This window comes from Mesoplodon densirostris, chromosome 19 (genome assembly GCF_025265405.1).
Source record: "Mesoplodon densirostris isolate mMesDen1 chromosome 19, mMesDen1 primary haplotype, whole genome shotgun sequence".
NCBI classification, from domain to species: Eukaryota; Metazoa; Chordata; class Mammalia; order Artiodactyla; family Ziphiidae; genus Mesoplodon; species Mesoplodon densirostris.
The window spans coordinates 54,584,638-54,604,697 of record NC_082679.1 but is presented as its reverse complement, the minus strand read 5'-3'; the positions used below and the strand labels follow the sequence as shown (position 1 = coordinate 54,604,697).

General features: G+C 38.4%; 1 protein-coding gene across 6 annotated transcripts in view; it reads right to left on the bottom strand.

Annotated features, from left to right (window-relative positions):
• CNTNAP4 (contactin associated protein family member 4) overlaps nucleotides 1–18,627 on the bottom strand; it is a 270,181-nt gene extending 251,554 nt beyond the window's left edge. For 5 of the 6 annotated variants that reach the window (XM_060083397.1, XM_060083401.1, XM_060083399.1 and 2 more), the window contains exon 1: nucleotides 18,306–18,390. In XM_060083397.1, the coding sequence (XP_059939380.1) occupies nucleotides 18,306–18,390 (85 nt within the window). Of the gene's footprint in view, nucleotides 1–18,305 lie in introns of all 6 variants that reach the window. The other variant, XM_060083395.1, reaches the window with a different exon arrangement.
• Nucleotides 18,628–20,060: the final 1,433 nt, after the last annotated feature.

Here is a 20,060-nt window from a genome sequence, read left to right as displayed (position 1 = left end):
TCTACTTTCTAAGACATCTGGGTGGGGTGGGGGTAGATATTTGAGTGGGAGACAGGAAAACATAGTTATCAGTGATGGGGAAGAACAGTCCACAAAACCTTCAATTCAGGTTATATTCCTCTTCCTGCCAAAAATAAGAGATGTCATTAAAATGTAACAACATGTGATGCCAGAAAGTACTCTGTGTGAGCCTTATTTCAGACAGGTTTTACTCAGTATATCACCATGGCATGGATCTTTGTAAAATATTGCATTATACATACCACACACAATCTCAAAAAATTCAAATATGATCCTTTGTAAACAGATTGGGGAAGAGAATGAAAAAGAAAAGGAAACAAATATAAATGAATTAAAATTCCTTATTCAGAAAGAAAGCAGCTACATACAAAAAGCATATTACACTTTTTAGAATATAAACACAGTTATAATAAAGCAAAAGTAAAAGCCAATAACTGGAATTGCCTATTCCTCGACCTCACGTATCTCTACATTCAATCAATCATGACATTCTGTCAGTCTTACGTGTTCACACGGAACAAGTCTGTCTCCACTGTCACTGTCTCAATTTATAGCACTTATTACTTCTTACAGGAATTAATTCACCCGCTAAATATTGGATTCTGTGTTCTCAAGACAGACTCTATTCCTCTTTCCTCATCATTCCTTCCTTCATATTACCAAGAGTTTTAACTTTACAAAAGACAGATCTAATATATGTCACACACGTATACATACAGCACTTCTAACAATAAGATGATCCCCTAGAGAATATCAATACTTAGGTCTTTGCTTTACATATAAGACTCATGACCTGGGATGCTTCCTGACTATTTCTTTAGTTTTATCTGCTGCCAGTCCTCACTTTCAGCCAGTCCTTCTGGACTATTTGTAGTGCCTTCCAATGCTCCACGCTTTGTGAGGCTCCTTCGAACTGGAAGGTGCTTCCCCCTACTCCCCTCTCCTGGCTCTTCTATTTGTCCAAGAAATAGCTTTCTCTGGTGTTCTGCCTATAACCAGCCCAGAAGCCTTGTATTCCTCTGTCTCATCATGGCGATCACACTGCTGTGCTTTTCTACAGAACTAGAAAGTGGCAATGTTGAGCTTTAAGCCCAGGGTGGGCTAGTTAACCGTTAGCCAAAATAGCAACTGAGCACATTGCGTGTAATAGAACCCTATAAGCACCCTGAATAGTACTGTACATTTTCTTGTAAGAAAACCAAAACCTTAGGCATAAAATATGATCTCAAAAGCCTTTAAGTATCTGGGAGTCAAGACTTCCATTCTCAATTGTTAGCAAGAAGTTACCGATTCTGACCATTGTAACATTGCAAAACCACTGATGCTGCAGACATGTGTAATAATAGGTAGCACACTGTAGACGCTTACTGTAGACGCTTACTAAATATTTGCTGAGTGAATAAATGAATAAAATGAGCAGAGTAAGGTAAAAGCTCAGCAAGCCTCAAAAATTATAAGAGTAAGGAACACTTTAATAGATTGAATGAACAATCACCCCACCCAGTGAAAAGTAATTGTTTGTATGAAACCAAATACATCCAGGCAATGTAAACATTATTTCACTAAGAATTTTGATAATATTCTTAGTTAGTATTTCTTCTTTCTTTCTTAGGTATAATTCTCTAAATCTCTAATTCTCTAAATCATCAGTGCCAACTGAAAACTAACCAGAGTCCCAATGAGTGCAACTATAGGGTTCATTTAATATGGAACATATTCACCCGGTATAATTCATGGGGATAAATTTCCAAACTCATAGTCAGTGAAAAATATAATAACTCATCTTATATCAACTCTAGTAATATTACTGGTCATATACTGATTTTTAATGGAAATGAGAGGAAACATATAGGTTACCAAATAAATCAGAATGGCATTACATCAGGAATCTAGATTGAAGTGAAGTGTGTATCACAGCCTGCTTTTCATTTGAATTACTTTAAGGCATGTCTTTCTGTATTCCCCAAATGGTTTGGGGTCCCTGAGTGGCAGGGATTTATGATTTTACCCCACTAGCCTGACTAGGAAAAAAAACTCACGTGTCATTTTAGCGGTTGAGTAGATGGATGGATAATTTCTTTACCTACCACACTCACCCTCCAAAATATAGAAACTCCAGGATAACTCTGATATTGCTTTTGCTGTGCATCACACTGGAAGCTCACTTAGAAAATAAGCAGAACCCCTGCAATGGCAACTGTTAGACAGATAGGTACTTACTCTGTTTATATCTCTTACTTTTAGAAGAATGTAAGGCTTAAGAAATTCTTGTTGAAGAAGAAGGAAATTACTTGAATTAGCTCTATGTGTATTAAATAAATTTAATTAATTAATTTAAAAAAAGAAAGTCTTGTGGAACATAAAGAGTAAAGACTGATCACAACCTTCAGTTCCAGCCACTCTGCTAAAAATGCTACATTCAGTTCTGGGCATCAATTGTATCTTTTAATTAAAAAAAAATAAAAACAGTGCATTCGAGAAGATGCAATAAATTTCACCTCTTGGATTAGCCATTTGCTTGCGGTATTTCACCTCGTATTTGACTAGCAGGTGAAATTAAATACATTTATTTTCAAAAATATCCAATTAGTTCCAAGCATATAGCCATAAAACTGTGAAGATATACTTTGTGAAAGGTTGCCTTAAGTGCAGAGTCACAGAAGTCCACCTAAAAAAGTGGATTGTACAAATTAAGAAGAAATTCATTTCAGAACTAATTAATTACTGCCCTAGGAAATCGTTTTCCCTTAATATTTTTTACTCGTGTGATTGGAAAGATAGAAAGCATTCAATATTGTTATACCTAGAACTAGAAAGCTCATGAATATTGTTATATCAAAGATAATATTGAAGACTTCCCCGGTGGTGCAGTGGTTAAGAATCCACCTGCCAATGCAGCGGACACAGGTTTGAGCCCTGGTCCAGGAAGATCCCACATGCCGCAGAGCAACTAAGTCTGTGTGCCACAACCACTGAGCCTGCACTCTAGAGCCCAAGAGCCACAACTACTGAGCCCTCAGGACACAACTACTGAAGCCCGCGCGCCTTGAGCCCGTGGTCCGCAACAAGAGAAGCCACTGCAAGGAGAAACCCGTGTACTGCAACAAAGAGTAGCCCCCGCTCGCCACAACTAGAAATAGCCCGCGTGCAGCAATGCAGACCCAATGCAGCCAAAAATAAATAAATTAATTAAAAAAATAATAATACTGAAATGGTGATCTCATTGATTTTTTTCGATAGAGCAAATTTTTAAGGTGTAGTGTATTGCTTGTGCAGAGTAACGAGGAAATTTTTTTTTTTTTCCAGTATACGGGCTTCTCACTGTTGTGGCCTCTCCCATTGCGGATCACAGGCTCCGGACGCGCAGGCTCAGTGGCCGTGGCTCACGGGCCTAGCCGCTCCGCGGCATGTGGGATCTTCCCAGACCGGGGCACAAACCCGTGTCCCCTGCATCGGCAGGCAGACTCTCAACCACTGCGCCACCAGGGAAGCCCCACGAGGAAATATTAAAGAAAGCTGAGCTAGATGAACAGGGGTCAGTAGTCAAAGAAAGAGTGAGACACAAAGTGCTCTGAATGTCTCTGATATTTTTCTTTTTCAGAAAGAGATTGGGATTAATGAACACCATTCAAAGGCATATCAGATATTTCACAGAATCATATGCACTCTGGGAGATTGGCTCAAGGGGTATTGGTCCTGGTTTAGCTGTAGAAACAGAGTTCTCATTCAAAATTGTAAATCTGAAGTTTTTCTTTTTCACTGTGATCTTCATTAAATACAGGTTGCTTTTCCTGATTAAAGAGGCAATAAAAGTAGGGAGGAATACTAATCTGTTGTGTTGAGATGTTGAAATTTTTCTCAAAAAGATGGAAGAAATTATCCTTTTTTAAAAAGGAAGACAAAACCGGAAGACGCCAGAAGGAAATCAAAATCAGTACCAAGGGAGGAGTGATATGGCAGTTAAGAGGTTCTTCCCATAAACAGTGACTCATGCCTTCTGGAGAAGACACTAGGCTCATGGTTACAACTGAAAACGGGCACTTGCAGCCGCCCATCAGAGGCCACGGGCACCAAGCTCCTGAGAGACACACATGTAGGGATGATTGGTGATGCTGCTGAGGACTGTAGAGACGAGACGGCTGTGTGTGTAACTGACAAGACCAATGGATGAGTGAGCAGGTTTCCTGGAGGGTGACAGATGTGCTTCTGCGATCTGTCAAGTGTGGCAATCTCTACCCACCACCTCTGATTCATGTTTGAACAAATGATACCACCGGAAGAGACACAGAACCATCTTTAAGTGTTATAAATTCTTGAGCAGGAAAGGGAAGGGTGTAGACAGTTATTGTGTTAAATTTCTCCTTCCAAAATAAATTTAGGGTTTCACTAAAGTGGGGCAAAGACAATTGAACACTTCATGACACTGACATGTGTAAATGGCTTAAGATCCTGTGATCTTAGAGAATTACAGGAATCTTAAGATAGCCATATACTAGAAACAGACACTGGTAGACTGAGAAACTTTAAAAATAAATCAGTGAACAACCAATTGGTTCTTAACGTTTAAATAAGAGCATATCCACTTGATAAGTTACGAAGAACCATTTAAAAAGACAAAGAATATTTACCCACAAGAGAAATGCACTGGAGATGATGGAAAAGCATGCATAAGAGAAAACACTGGTGTGAACAGATGCTACATTAAGATTGAGTGAAACAGTGTATGGCGAACATCTGTCCCAGTTCCCAATACTAGGAGGGCATTCTACAAACTTTAAATTAGACAAATTTTAAATTGAATTTAAAGAAGTTATTAGAATGATGATTGTTCATTTGTTTTACCTACGTTGTGTTTGGTTGGTTTTGGCTTGACAAAGACAGCATCCCAGGGAATAAAGGGAGAATCTGTGCACTCTGGGTTTTACACATTAGAAGTGGAAAAGTGCCAGAGGAAACAAACTGCAAAATCAACTTTTGGGAAGGGGACATGAGAAACACAGGGAGCAAATCACAACACAACTGGAGCTCGGTAACATAAAGGAGAAAAGAATTTGGAGGGGGAGAGCGGGATGTCAGAAACTCTCAGGGCAGAGGCAGTTAGAGAGCACCAGACCCTGATAAAAGGACAGAGAGAAGGGTCAGGGAGTGCTAGCGCCTGTGACAACCAGGCAGTGGGGGTTAGCGGAGGAGCACACTGTGTGTGATCCCATCAACGCCACTGAGGAAGGGGTCCATCGGAAGACAGCTTAAAAAAACTTGTAAGATGACTTCACTCACTTGACAGGTTTCAATAGATCAGAGCAATATCTGTCTCAAATACCAAGAGAAGATGTTTTATTCAGGCAGTTGAAACAGGGAGAGCACTTACTATGGACTGAATTATGTACACCACCCCACCCCTCCCCCAAATTCATACATTGGAGTCTTAACCCACCATGTGACTGCGTTTGCAGATAGGGCCTTTCAGGAGGCAATTAAGGTTGAATGAGAGCATTAGGGTGGGGCCCTAATGGAATAGGGCTGGTGGCCTTATAAGAAGAGGAAGAGACACACCAGAGAGCTCCCTTTCTGACTGATCACACACAGAGGAAAGGCCATGTGAGGACACAGTGAGAAGGTGGCCATCTACAAGCCAGGAAGCGAGGTGTCACCAGGTATCAACCCAGCTGGCACCTTGATCTTTCATTTCCAGCCTCTAGAAATTTGAGAAAATAAATTTCTGTTGTTTAAGCCACCTAGTCTGTGCCATTTTGTTATGACAACCCTAGCAGACTAATACAGCACCCAAAGGGAGCGTATCCCTGAACATGGGGAAGGAGAAAGGTTTCACAGAGGCAAGAAACAAAATTGCAGAGTGCCTTGGTATGGCACTGTTGCAATCTTGCAGAAAGGAGCTGGTTTTTCTTTGTGATTTGAGCTGTTCCAGCCCCTTAGAAACTGTTCCTGGGACTATCAACTCAAAGAAGGAATTTAGACAGAATGGATAGGTCCTTGGGTATCAGTGAGCAAGGGTAGGGGGTCGTCAGTGGAACTCAGAGGAGAAAAATTTACACTTATACATACATTGGGTGACGTCTGATAATTTACTTCAACTCGTAAGGAAGAGCTTGTTGATAAAATACAAGTGACAGAATCCTTAGAAGAAAACAGGCACATTACCTTATCATTTATCACACCAGGGAGGGAACCCTGAAAACAGGCAAGTGTGGGTTCTAATACTCAGGGGAGGTGATCTTAAAGGCTCACGGAGAAGATGAGTGTATTCCATTTCAAACAGCAATGGCTTTGGCATCATGAAAGTTGGGTTCAAGTCCCAGGTTACCCTTCCTTACTCAGTGGCTTTGGAAATACCTTCTACCTCCTAAAGTTCAGTTTCCTAGTTTGTAAAATAGTGATAATAATGTCTGCCCTCCAGGCCTGTGAGGTACACTCCACCACCTTAGAGTCCACAGAGCCCAATGCAAAAGGAATATTTGTCAATATTAATGATAACATACATCATGTGTGGAAAGCTATGAACTATAAAATAATAGCAATGAAAGTCCCAAATGTTTACCATGAGGAGGAATAAACACGAGAGGAATCTTTAAAAAATGATGACATTTTACAAGAAAATGATCTTTAAAAATGTGTGCAATTAAAAGAGGAATATACAAGTTCAGAACTCATTAATGCTTGTCAAAATTACTAAAGGCAATGAAAAACGTTTTGCATATATTTATAGACAAAAGAAGACCAAAGAAGCTGCAGGTACACTCTTTTTTTTTTTTTTTTTTTTTTTTTGCGGTACGCGGGCCTCTCACTGTTGTGGCCTCTCCCGTTGCGGAGCACAGGCTCCGGACGCGCAGGCTCAGCGGCCATGGCTCACGGGCCCAGCCACTCCGCGGCATGCGGGATCTTCCCGGACCGGGGCATGAACCCGTGTCCCCTGCATCGGCAGGCGGACTCTCAACCAATGCGCCACCGGGGAAGCCCCTGCAGGTACACTCTTTATAAAGTTAATGATGAAAAGAAAAAAAGAGAAAACTGATTTTATTTTTCTTCTACCCTCCATAAAGGAGAAAAATCTTCAAATGGGAAAAGGTAAAATAAAGGAATTGAAGTGCAAGACAGATGAAGGAGTTGAAAATTTCTTCCTGAAATGTGGCAAGAACTCTGTGGTCCAACTTTCCAAATTGAAGGTGATGACCTGGGAGGCCCTACAGAGATGAGGAGGCACACTGATGGCCTGCAAGAGCAAAGATGCTGTTCCAAGTTTATGCTTATGATGTATTTTTGGTTTGCCTGTCCATTGAACATCCTCAATCCAAAAACGACCTGATAGGGACTTCCCTGGTGGCACATTGGCTAAGAATCCGCCTGCCAATGTGGGGGACATGGGTTCGATCCCTGGCCTGGGAAGATCTCACATGCTGGGGAGCAACTAAGCCCGTGCGCCACAACTACTGAGCCTGCGCTCTAGACCCCCGAGAGACACAAGTACTGAACCCGCGAGCCACGACTACTGAAGCCCATGTGCCTAGAGCCCATGCACTGCAACAAAGAGAAGCCACTGCAATGAGAAGCCCGTGCACCGCAATGAAGAGTAGCCCCCGCTCGCCGCAACTAGAGAAAGCCTGCGGGCAGCAACCAAGACCCAACGCAGCCAAAACAAATAAATCAATTTATATTTAAAAAAATGACCTGATATAGTGGCCTATCAAATGACATTTGCTGTAAATAAAAAAGGAAGCAGAGAGAGAAAGGGAGACATATTTTCTAAAATATCAGATTTGATACTCTATGATCAGGAATAGGCAAACACTCAAGGTTCTACTGAATTTCTGTTAGAAGAATGAAGAGAGGTGAGGTGGTTTGATCAGGCAAGACTCCACAGAGGAAGGAGCTGAGGCTTGCTTTCAGTAGAAGTTTTCCAGGAGGATTTAGAGGGAGTGATTGAGGGCAATTAGGCAAAGGAAACAGCAGCTGTAAAGACCAGGTGACAGAGGCTAGAGGACACTTGCAAGGGGGCAGGATTGTCAGGGAGAGAAAGCAATTAAGACAGACAAAAGGGGAAAGATAAGCAAATTAAGAGGAGGAAGATATTTGTTTGCTACGCTAATAAGTTTGGACTTAATATACACCTAACAATGAAACACAGCTGAGACAAGACTCGCTTTCATTTTGAGAAAAACCTTACACATTGATTAAAAACATCAATTCATTATGGCAGACACCTAAAAATATGATATATGTGTAGTATTTAAAAATACTGCATGAGTCACAGGAAGTAGTGAGGGAGGAAGGGGACAGCTGCCTCGCAGGTCTCTCAGCCAAAGCAACCCTGGCAATGGCAAAGATGACAGATGCCACAGCCAGATCATCCTCACATCCAGGAAAGTGATCACGGAAGGCTCAGTTTTGCTAACTCAGAAAAAGAGGGCGCTGCTGGCATCTTCTCTAGAGAATGTGTCAGTGATTAATGATACTACATACATTCCTCTCATACTAATCTGTTTCATATTGCGATTTATATACATAATTATATATATATATATAATAGAGAGAGAGAGAGAGAGAGAGAGAGAAAGATGGGGAGAGAGAGACAAGGCAAGCACATATCAAGGCTTTTAAGAGAAGAATATGATCATTTACAAGGCCACACCAGCAAATGACTCAGTTTTATGCATCAAGCATAGAAAATTATTGTGATCATAATTTTATTCTTAGTACCCAAAATTCTACATCATATTTTTGGTAGCCTCCTTTTTCCATTTCTGTAGTAGACATTTGACTATGAAATATTTTATTATATTCCATTTTGTGATTAGATCCTATAGGTTGCTATGAATTTAAGAAACCAAAAGTTATCTTCAGTGTTTGCTCTTTGCTTTCTTACATGTATGCTAGTTCTTTTCCCGAATTTTCTCTCTTTTGTGTGTTTTAGGAAGGACTACACATCTTATGATACTTAAAGTTGTGTTATGACATTTTACAAGGCTCATGATGTTTTCTTAACAGTGTTATAATACAGGCTCATGTTAAAGTACAACAGTTCAAATAAGCACAGAAATCATACTCACAATGGAACAAAAGAGCTTAATTGAGCAGCTTTATAACCTTGTACAGAATTCCCTCACCACCACTTTAGATAGAATTGCTTTTATTTTAGCAATGTTCTTTTAATTAAGTCCTAAACATCTAAAACATGGCAAATGTAAATATGTATTATAAATCCTTAATTATGAGGATTGCTAAGCATTCATGCAGCTTTCTGCCTTGGAGATAGATTCTTTTTGTTCAAAATCGCCAAAATTGAGAGATAGAAGTGAATGGATGTGAAAAATGCAAAACTTTGTTTAGAATGCCCTTCTCCTGGTAGCAGTATCACTTTACCACATTGTCTTCAAGAGTTAAATTATGTTTCAATTTATCTAGTGGCTTTTAAGTCAAAACCTCTCCTGCCATTTTCTGCCTTTGTTGCCATATTCAGAAAGGCTAGCACCCCGAGACTGACTAGAAGTTGAATTAACTATTGGGGATCCTGAGGTCTTCATGGCCTTTGCCTAGAAAATAAAGCACTTTGGGATCAGAAAAGGGCAACACTGTCCCTCTGCTTGGGATGAGTTTAAACTGGATCCAGAAAGACCTCTTGCTATTTTTAATCCCACATACTGTTTTAAAACTATACAGGAGACTATTCTGGTATAGTAGCAATAAAATAAAAATTTTATTATGTATCCCAACAATACTTAATTGAAAATGTGCCACCTAGGGGACTGTCTTCCACTTCTCTGCCGACATGGCCTGTTTCCCACAGTATCTTCCAACATATGCATGCACGCTTGCATGCACACACGCATACACACACACACTGACAATTTCCTCTCAGCAATTCATTTCCCTCACAGACCACTTTGCATTTAGTTCCTTTCTTCTGTTTGGTTATCTATTGATGAACATATCTTAAAAGACAAACACATATCAATATCTTTGAAAACTAAAGACAAGTCTTGAAGATCTAAATACATATTCAATCTTTTTAGAACAAAGCTGTTAGTCCATAGAGAAACTGAACTTTCTCAATTTTCTCAAAAATCTCTCTTTTGGGTCTGATACACAAAGGTAATTGGTTTACATTAACAGGAAAATGCGGGGTTCTCAGCTATGGGCCACATGGTCAAATGTCTGTTCATTGCCATCCAAGCATCTCCCAACTCCAAGACTTGCAACAAATTCCTAGGAGAGTTTATCGATGCTCTTCAACGGACATTCAAGAAATATCTCTCGGGACTTCCCTGGTGGCACAGTGGTCAAGACTCCACGCCAGTGCACGGGGCCCAGGTTCAATCCCTGGCCAGGGAACTAGATCCCACCTGCATGCCTCAACTAAGGAGCCCGAGTGCCACAACTAAGGAGCCTACCTGCCGCAACCAAGACCTGGCGTGAGCAAATAAATAAATTAATTAAAAAAAAAAATCTCTCTGTAGGTTATAACTTCAGAGTAAGTCTGAATTAACGAAATTACAGATTGTAGTTTGTCTTAAAACTATATGATAAGTGTAATTTAGGAAAGCAGTTGAATTTATATATTCACATACTGTTTCTAAACTAATATCGACCTGTGACCTCACTTGTAAGTACCATATTTGCCAGTGAGGGGAAAAAAATGGTTACAGAAACAAATATGTTTTTTATAATTTAGAAACACATAACATCTTATTCTAGAGCACTGCCAAGTAATAAGAGGTACTCACTAAAAAAAGTAATTAGAGCTGTAGGACAACTGATACATATCACGCCCTTTTTTTCCTTTGTGATTTAAAAAACTTAGAGGTAAATTTCTTCACTGTTCTATTAAATACTTATAGCATAAAAAATTTTATAGTTACTAATTTTAAACTACTTAAAATGTCGAATGTTTTTAGGCTGCACTCACTTTTCCAATTATTACATTGGAATGACTCATTAACTGTAACATAAACGGGCTCATTTTTACCTCCTGTTATGCTATTTCTCTGGTTTTATGACCAGAGTACCACTTTTCCGTGAACCATGATGAAAATGCACTGAGAGAAAAAAAAAAATGAAGCACATACTCTTCCTCTTCCAAATACCAACTCACCTCAGAAGAACTGAAGTAATAATGACAATTTGTAATGTATTTTGCATGTACATTCTTTACCAGTAAGTAATACTGTAGTTTCAGGTACCATGTATGTGAATACCTTGGCAAAAGACATGCTTGCAAAAACTTTATCCTCTGAAAGTCAATTGGGAAACAAAAATATCTTTACTTGTGCTAGTAGCATATCAGATATGGTGTTTACCAACACAGAGTCACCAAGACCCTGGAGTGATCAGCACAGTGGAAGGTCTAAATTCATAGATTATAAACAAGGAATGATAGTTCTAGAAGTCAAATAAATAAACACATGTATACATACATGCCTAACTGAAGCACACAGCCAGACAACGACAGCCTTAGAACTCCTTGAAAAAAATTCAAATGCTGAAATCTCAGTCATCAAAGTTTCTCCCAAAAAGTAACTAAGAAGATAATCCAATGGTCAATGACATTTGATTATTTAGAAATGCATTTATTGTAATTTAGTCTTATGGGTAAACTATCCATTATTTCTCAAGAAATTTTAAACTTAAAAAAAAAACTCAAAGACTTCAAATTACAATATTAATATTGTGGGTGAATTATTCACTTAAGTATATTCAGTTAATTGAGGCTTTTTGATGAGTTCATTCTTCCTTTACGGACTTTCAGTGATAAACACAAGTTCTTCTACAGCTCTATAATTTTTTGTCTGCATTTAGTTTAGGGCATTTATTTCCCTTTCTGAGATTTTCCTTTTTATAGGGACCCAAATCAAACTGACCTTAGCATGTGATGCTACAATTCAAGACATGTTTTTAAAGGTCTGTTTGTTAAAGAGTGTTTCTAAAAGTTCCCACCTGAAATACCCATTAAAACAACAATCCATATATTCTATGAGAATTCACCCCACCACCACCAAGAACACAGCTCAGTTCACCTCATGATTGTGGTTAATCCATGAAACATCCCCTATTTTAAGCACATATTCTGTGATGGGTCCATCCCTCCTTATCATACAGTTAACTTGAAAAACTTCAATAATTCTAACTAAATACTAAACAAGTTACTGAGGTCAAGATTTCTGAGTTGATAAAAATGAAAAAATAATTAAGCTAAGCAATAATGGAAACACCAGGCCACTTAAAAAAATCAAACTTTGCATTATTTAATATTTCACCAGAAACAGTCACCTACAAATCTGAATACACATATCTGGGATTTATGTAACAATGCAGGATAAATTCTTATTATTCTTCATACTGTTTTCAGGGGCTGGGTCATTCTGTAAACTTTCAGTCACAACAGAGGAAAGGAAAAGATTTTTTTAAAAGGACAGAGAAGGACTTCTTAAATAACCTGACTAATCAGTGATATGATTCATAAGTTGACAACATTAAGGCCCCAATACGATTTATCTAAGGTAAAGGAGATTCAGATTCTAAATACAGTATCAAATTGTGACAAAGTGCTGTTTGCAAAGCAAGACTGATATTCTATTGTAAAAAAGTTCAGAACCATGTAATGCAAGTGTCACGATACTTTATCATCTATTTACCATGGAGAGTCATGAATCCCATCATCATTCTTGTCCACACCCAGAATAAGTCACATTAAGTAAGCTATATGAGACGGTCCTAGGCTGTCTTTGATCTGGAAATTGGTCTTTTGATAAGACAGAAATCTTCATTAGTTCTGCACCATCGTAAACACTATGATGAAAAATAAATCATTTTAACATATGGCCATTTATTTGGGGGAAAAAATGCCACCGTGAAATTTCAAGGAAAAGAATTTTTAAAATATTATATCGTATCATATTTTTTAACTTAAACTTTAAAAAAAACACTGTAGTAAAGAGTGTAATGTAAATAAAATGAGGCCACTCATCAGTTCTTGGAAATGAAAATTAAATACAATTCCAAACGGACAAGGCATTTACATAAAAATTAATTATCTTGGCATGAGTAGGTAAAAGGCACCTGCTTAATTATTATGAATTCTCAGTGGGCAGTGCTTAAATGAAAATCTATTTTTCAATTTATTCTAGAAAGTTTGCCAATTTCAGAATTTTTAGGAAGCTGCTACTGTAAAAGTCATAGGGACAAGGGCATTCTTCCAGTAAGATGATTTACTTCATACAATCAGTGATTTCAAATGCATGTTCCTTATCAGTATGGAGTGGAATATTTTACACTAATGAAAATATAAAGTAACAACAGAATTTTCATTCAAAATATCTAAGCTGCAATTACTTATACACTTTATTGAACTTCTTATACTAAGGGGATTACTTGAGATTGGAAGTGTCTCTTTAGCAGCCCAAACTGCTGAAACTTTGCAAATAGTTATAAATAATTCATACCCATGGAAATAACAAGATTTCTGAAGAATAATGTCTTTAAGAAGACACATATGAAGAAGATGCTAATAAAGGCTTCTTCTGTTATAGCCCCTGGCAATTGTAGCACTACCTTCAGCACTTCAATTCTTCAGGAATGTATTTGCGTGCTAAATAAAGACTAAATTTTATCATAGCAGTATATAATTTATCCACTATCCAAGTCACATCATTATATTACATTGTGTATTATTTAAGTCAAGGGTCAATGAACTTTTTCTATGAAGAGCTAGAGAGTAAAGAATGTTATTTAGGTCCTTGTATAACAAGAAGGAAATCAATTTTAATATAATTTTATTGATAAAATTTAAAATATAATAATAATTGAGTATGTATTTTTGCCATACAGGTCTACTAATGAGAGGAATGAACAACTAAAATTTGAATTTCATATAATTGTTTTATGCCACAAAGAATTCTTCATTTAATTTTTTTCAAATATTTCAAAATGCAGTAAATCAACTATACACCAATAAAAATTAATTTTAAAAAATTTGAAAAAACTGTAAAAACCATTCTTAGCTCACAGGCTACTACACAAAACAGGCAGTGGGCTAGATCTGACCCATGGGCCATATTTTACCAACCTCTGAACTAAATATTACATTATCTTACAAGTGACATTATATAATTCTATTAATTTGTTTTTCACTGAAAAGGTAAATTAATTCAATCTTGATATAGAGATTGGCTTCCATAAAGGAATTGTTTACATATGATACAAATTCTGAAATTAATTTTAGAAGACATAAAAATGTTTTTTACTTAGGTTAAACACTAGGTATCACTGTGGAAGTCATGTGTTCGATTCCTTGTTGGCTATGAGCTGTGTTATCTCCATAGCTGGAGGCTGTCCTTATCAGAAATGATTTGGGATGCATACTATCAGGAAAGGGGAGAATGCACCAGATTGATGAAAACAAATCAGTATTGCTGTTAGAAAAGTGAGTCAAAGTTCAGGCTCACCTTTATATCCAGAGGTCAGCTACTTATGTAGCAACTCGTAATTGTATTTTAACAGTACTTTACTGTTTATACTAGTAATTTTTTGCTATGGAAAAGAATTTGGGTGAGGAGGAGGAGGAAAAGAAGAAAATTTCTAGAAAGAGGTACAAGGCTGAATTTGAACAATTTGAGAGTCTGTCCAGTAGCATTTCGATGGCATCCCAGAGCCCACAAGAACAATCATCTACTCAAGTCATTACCTTCATCTTTTGTTAATTTTAACATATTCTTTAGTGCTTCTTTCAGGATAGATATCAGATACAGCCTTTATTCCAATTACGGAAAAGAAAGCACACAGTGAGAAATTAACTTCTAATTATGTCATTCATAAGCTACTTGTTAAGCATTAAATATTCTCAGTATACCTGAAGCCAGAGAGCTTCTATCACATGATCTGCAAGAGTAAAAATAAAAGCAAAACTCTTAGCTGCCTTATGACTTACACCTTTTCTTCTTTTACAGTGTCCACCCCTCCCCCAACAACGTCTTAATGCCCAGAAGGAAACTGTGGGTTCATAAGAGCAATTTAAAAATAAAGGGACTTCCCTGGTGGTGCAGTGGTTAAGATTCCACGCTTCCAAGGCAGGGGATCCAGATTCGAGCCCTGGTCAGGGAACTAGATCCCACATGCAGGCCGCAGCTAAGAGTTCACATGCCACAACTAAGGAGCCTGTAAGCCAACACTAAGGAGCTCACGGGCTGCAACTAAGCCCCAGCGCAACCAAAATAAATAAATAACTGAAAATAAATATTTTTAAAAATAATTTAAAAAAATAAAGAGATGACTCCTTTTTCAGTGCATGTATCTTACTTGCAAGTGAAGAAACCAACAACAGCCTGTGCAGCTTATCAAAGAGCAAGCCGTACTAGGAGGATCTGTCTCTAAACTTTCACAGAAGGAACCCTTCAATATAATAACACCTTGACCAGAACAAGGAGGAAAGACCTGGGGCTGGTTCAATGCTTTTGAAATGTCAGGTAGGGTGCTAATAGCCAAAGAATGTGGTCCATTCAACGTTTTTCATCTTTAGTCAGAAGAGGAGTCAGCAGTCACCAAAGATGTGCAAGCACATGCATCTAGTAGTTTATACATCTTTATATAAATATATACCTATGTTCACACACACACACAGATACACATGAACATGTATGTGTGTGTGTGTGTTTGCATGGAAACCTTCTAATGTAAAGTTACCCTGTTGATTAATTAGATCAACTAACATTCAAATTAAAGTGTACCTAATCCCTGAGCTGTCCCTGGTGTATAGAGTCCTGTCCCATGAAAGCTTTCATACTGACAGCCTTGGGCAGTCTTGGGCTGACTCAGTGGATAGCAGATTTGCTCCTGGTGAATCAGCTGTAAACAGATAGAGGGAAAAAGTCTTTGTATTCACCCGAGAGACTGACCTTTAATTTCCTTTATTTTTATTCAGTTCTCCCTGACTTTAATATTGGTGTTCAAGATTGATTCATGTTTTAATATAAAGTCTTGCCCAAAAGAATTACTGGAGCTATTATAATACTTTAAAAACACTTACGCTGGTTGATGGTCACTTGTCACTATACTGAATTACAACCTTGCTGGTAAACATACAGACTTGTTCCTCCAAAAAAGATACAACACATGGAGTACCATGACTTGGTAATAAGTACCTTGCTTTCTTTGCCCCCCACAAAATACTAATGAAATAAAACTTGGGAAATGAATTTTTTTGTTTTATATCTACTTCTGCAAATCATACTGTCAATGTGATAGTAACAAGAAATTACTAAATGCACCTTTAATTATCTGAAGTCATTTAACTACATACATGACACTTGAAGAACAGTCAACTCTTAAAACATATGGTAACCAAGAATTCCAACCTTAATATTTAAATGTTCCTAATAATTTAAAATGCTATAGGTTCTTTAAGTTAATCAAATGTTTAAAAGAGCATTAAACTACTTCCTGAAGAATAAACCAAGGCTAAAAGAATACAGAATCAGGATTGAAATTTTAAGTGTCAGGAGAGGCCCAGCCAGAGCTAAGCACCCATGAATATTCTGCTCTCCTCAGATCTTCTCAGCAGCTCATCTTTCCTTTGAAGAAGATATATTACAAAGAAGCTACTGAATTTCGATCTGCCTTTTATTGGACTTCAAGAAAATAAACAAATGTACACAACTATAGCTCAGTCAGTCACATCAATCAATGATAAACTCAAACAGTCAGCATATTGGAAAGACAAGACTGCCTCTAGGCCAGACTTAAGCTCTGCTTTTCTTAAGGGAAGGATGCTTCAAATGATGTGCTTTACATTGTAAGAGTGACCTCTAGCGCTTCCTTTTTTGCTGAACTTCGTTAGTTGGACGATGAATTACTTAGGCGTTTTCTACAAAACTTTCTCTGTGTGTGTGTGTGGGGGGGTCTGTGTTGTTATTGTTTGTTTGTTGTAATGTTGGTCAAATGCTACTATTACAGCATTCCAAGATTTTGATTAGACGAAAATATGCACATTTTATTGACTCATGGGATTCTTACACCCCCAAATTAAAACAGAAGCTAAAACACAGTGCAGCATCCGAGTGAAGTTCTCTTCTTTCAGAGTGATAGATATACCACACCATTAAATGAGCTAATACTGAATGGAAGCACGGAATCACAGTGGCCATTCAATGTAAATGAGCATTTGGCTTGTGCCAGTAAGGTCATTTAAAATGTTCTTCCCACATCAGAGGGCTTTAGCGCACTCAAGGGATGTGCCATAGCAAATGCCTGGTTACTGGCTTATTTTGTCCCCCAAACCTAAACCTGCTTGAACTGTAGTGACATAAGTTCCTGATCAGGCCTCAGAGCCCTTTCTTGAAAAGCAGATGAGCTTTTCCTTTAAAGTCCAAGAAAGAGAGAAAAAGTTGTATTTGCTGAGCTTGTTGATCGTTCATCAGGGAGGGGGAAATTCTCCCATTTAGAGATTTTAGGCCAAATGTAACTTTTCAAACTTTTCCTTATCTCTAATAAAAAGTGGGTGAAGGGACCTCTTTCAAATTATTTTGGATGATACTTAAATTAGAAATAAGGTCTTAATAAATCTTCCCTGGGACCATTAACTCAGAATATTCAATCACAAATTTATAAAGTTAAAAATTCAAAAATAATACTTTTGAAAAAAGCACCTGAATGTATTTCTTTAAGCAAGATGTAGGAATCAAGCCCCCTCCTTCAGCGGTGTTCAAGTCTCATTCTGGTGGCAGTGAGGGCACAGTTCCTAATACTGAGGTTCACCTCTACCAATTCTGCCCCTGAATTCTGCAGTACATTTCAGTTATTATCCTGGCATCATTTTAAAGATGCAGCCAGCTATCAGTCTGCCAAATTGCAAACTTCAGAAATCTAAGCTAATGTAGCATAATGTAAAGTCTGCCAGTTGTTTCCCTGTTAGACATAATTCCAATAAAATTCAGTAAACCTAAAAAAGGGAAGAAATGAAGACATTCACAGGCTATTCCGTGATTAAGATGACGAGTTAATGTTTTACTAGAACTTGAGTGTTCTCAATGAATACACAAAGACAAGAGGACAAGATTCTGCTCATAGACAAAAAGAGAAACGATACTTTGCATATTCTGAACCGACCAAGAGGAAAGACATGTGTAAACCCAGTCGTATTTGCAAGATTTTAAGGGATGCTTCATTTATAGCAATGTGCTTTGCAGCAATTCCAGCTGCAAATAATAATCATAAAAAACAACAGAATTAAAGTTTTGCAGAGAGGCCCCCTTCAAGTTCTAAATCATTTGCTGTATACTTACAGGAATTCCCAGCTAAAACCCTGTTCCAGTTTGGAGTAGATAACAGAAGTAGCGTCTTGAGAATAGCTCCGGTGACAGGCCTCATGTTCACATTCACTGGGCTCCCCCAAAAGATCTTGAGTGGCTCTCCGAGGGCTCCAGTCCCGCTCTCAGTCTGTCTCCCAGCTCCGTCTGGATTTTCAGCACCTCTGGGTCTCTTGGTCTCTCTACCTCCTCCTCTTCCTTCTCTCTCTCCCTCTCTCTTTCTCACACACACACAAACACACACACCACAGCCCTGACTGCTCACTGAAAAGCGCTCAGCATCTTTCCGAACGAGCATCCACACAGCCGAGGCCACGCCCACTCCTCGCAGCCGTGGTCCCAGAAATTGGCAGCAGCAGCGTCCCTCCTCCAAATTCACAGCAGCGCTCAGAGCTCCGTCGTGCGCTGCGCTGCTGATGAAAGCTGGACTTGGAGGCGAGGCCTGCGGCTCCTGGGCCTCCTCGGGGCTCCCTCCCCTCTCCTCTATTCTTCAATAATCCTTAACCCTTTTCTCCCCTCTGGAGACGTCCGTGGGGGGACGGGCGAGGCGGTGGAGCCTCCTGATTTTCTGGAGGTTTTGCCTTCAGCAGAGCCAGTCAACATACTGAGCTAATTCCTGATTATCCGGGAGTGCATCCAGGTAAAATTGTGTTTTGTTTCAAAACAAAAGCATAAAATGAGACAGAAATAACTAAGCAGCATTGGTAAATGGTAGCTAAAACTGTCCTTGGGGAAAATACTTGCTGTTGTTTTTCTCTGTTTATATAAAATTATCTTCTTCAGCTATGGTGCCAGGATTTTATTATGGAAATGCCTCACAAGGAAACAGACATTCCTGTTTGGCAGATATTTAAAATCATCTAGTAATAGTCTGCAAGAAATTAACATTTCTTATTTTAGTGCATCAGGAGTACAAATCCACAAACTGAATGCTTTGGATAGATCTATTTTGATGAATGCTTCAGGCTGTGAATACACAGTGCATTCTACAATCAAATTCTTTAATAATAATTCCCAAAAGGCCCAAAAATAAAAATGATGGGACACTGAAGAAAGGGCCCCCCAAAACACACACACACACACACACACACACACACACACTCACACCAAACCTCCTAAACAATATAAAGATGTAATTCAAAGGGCCTAAAGGTGAGAGGAGTAAAGTTGAATTCAGAAGATCACCAGCTACAGAAAAATTACTCTTCAAATGGCTGATCCACGGATACTGCCAGTTCTTGAATAGAATATTAAAGTATTTAAATAATGGAGCTAGTATCAGATAATGATAAGTGTATAACATGGTGTCACAGAAGGATAAATAAGCTCTTCAAAATAAATGTCAAGATATTTAACTTAGAATGTGCTAAATTTTATAACAATAGGAACTCTGAGGTTCTCAAGCACTTCTTGGTGATGACAAGTTAGAAGAAACATAAGCATTCAGCAGCAGCAACCTTGCTATAAAGTGAATGAAATAAGGGGGAAATGACAGAAGCATTCACCATAAGAGCTAGCTCTTGCCTACAAACAAAGCAGAATAGATATTTTTAATTTCCCTATTTTGCAGATGAGAAAACAAGCACAGGGAATTCAAATGATTTGAGGAGATCATAGAGTTAGTAAATAAAGCACTGATTGAACTTTGTTTTTCTGACCCCCGTTTTACTGCTCTCACCCTAGGACTTGTTGCCATTCACATAAGAGTACAGCTCCTTCCTGACCTCTGTC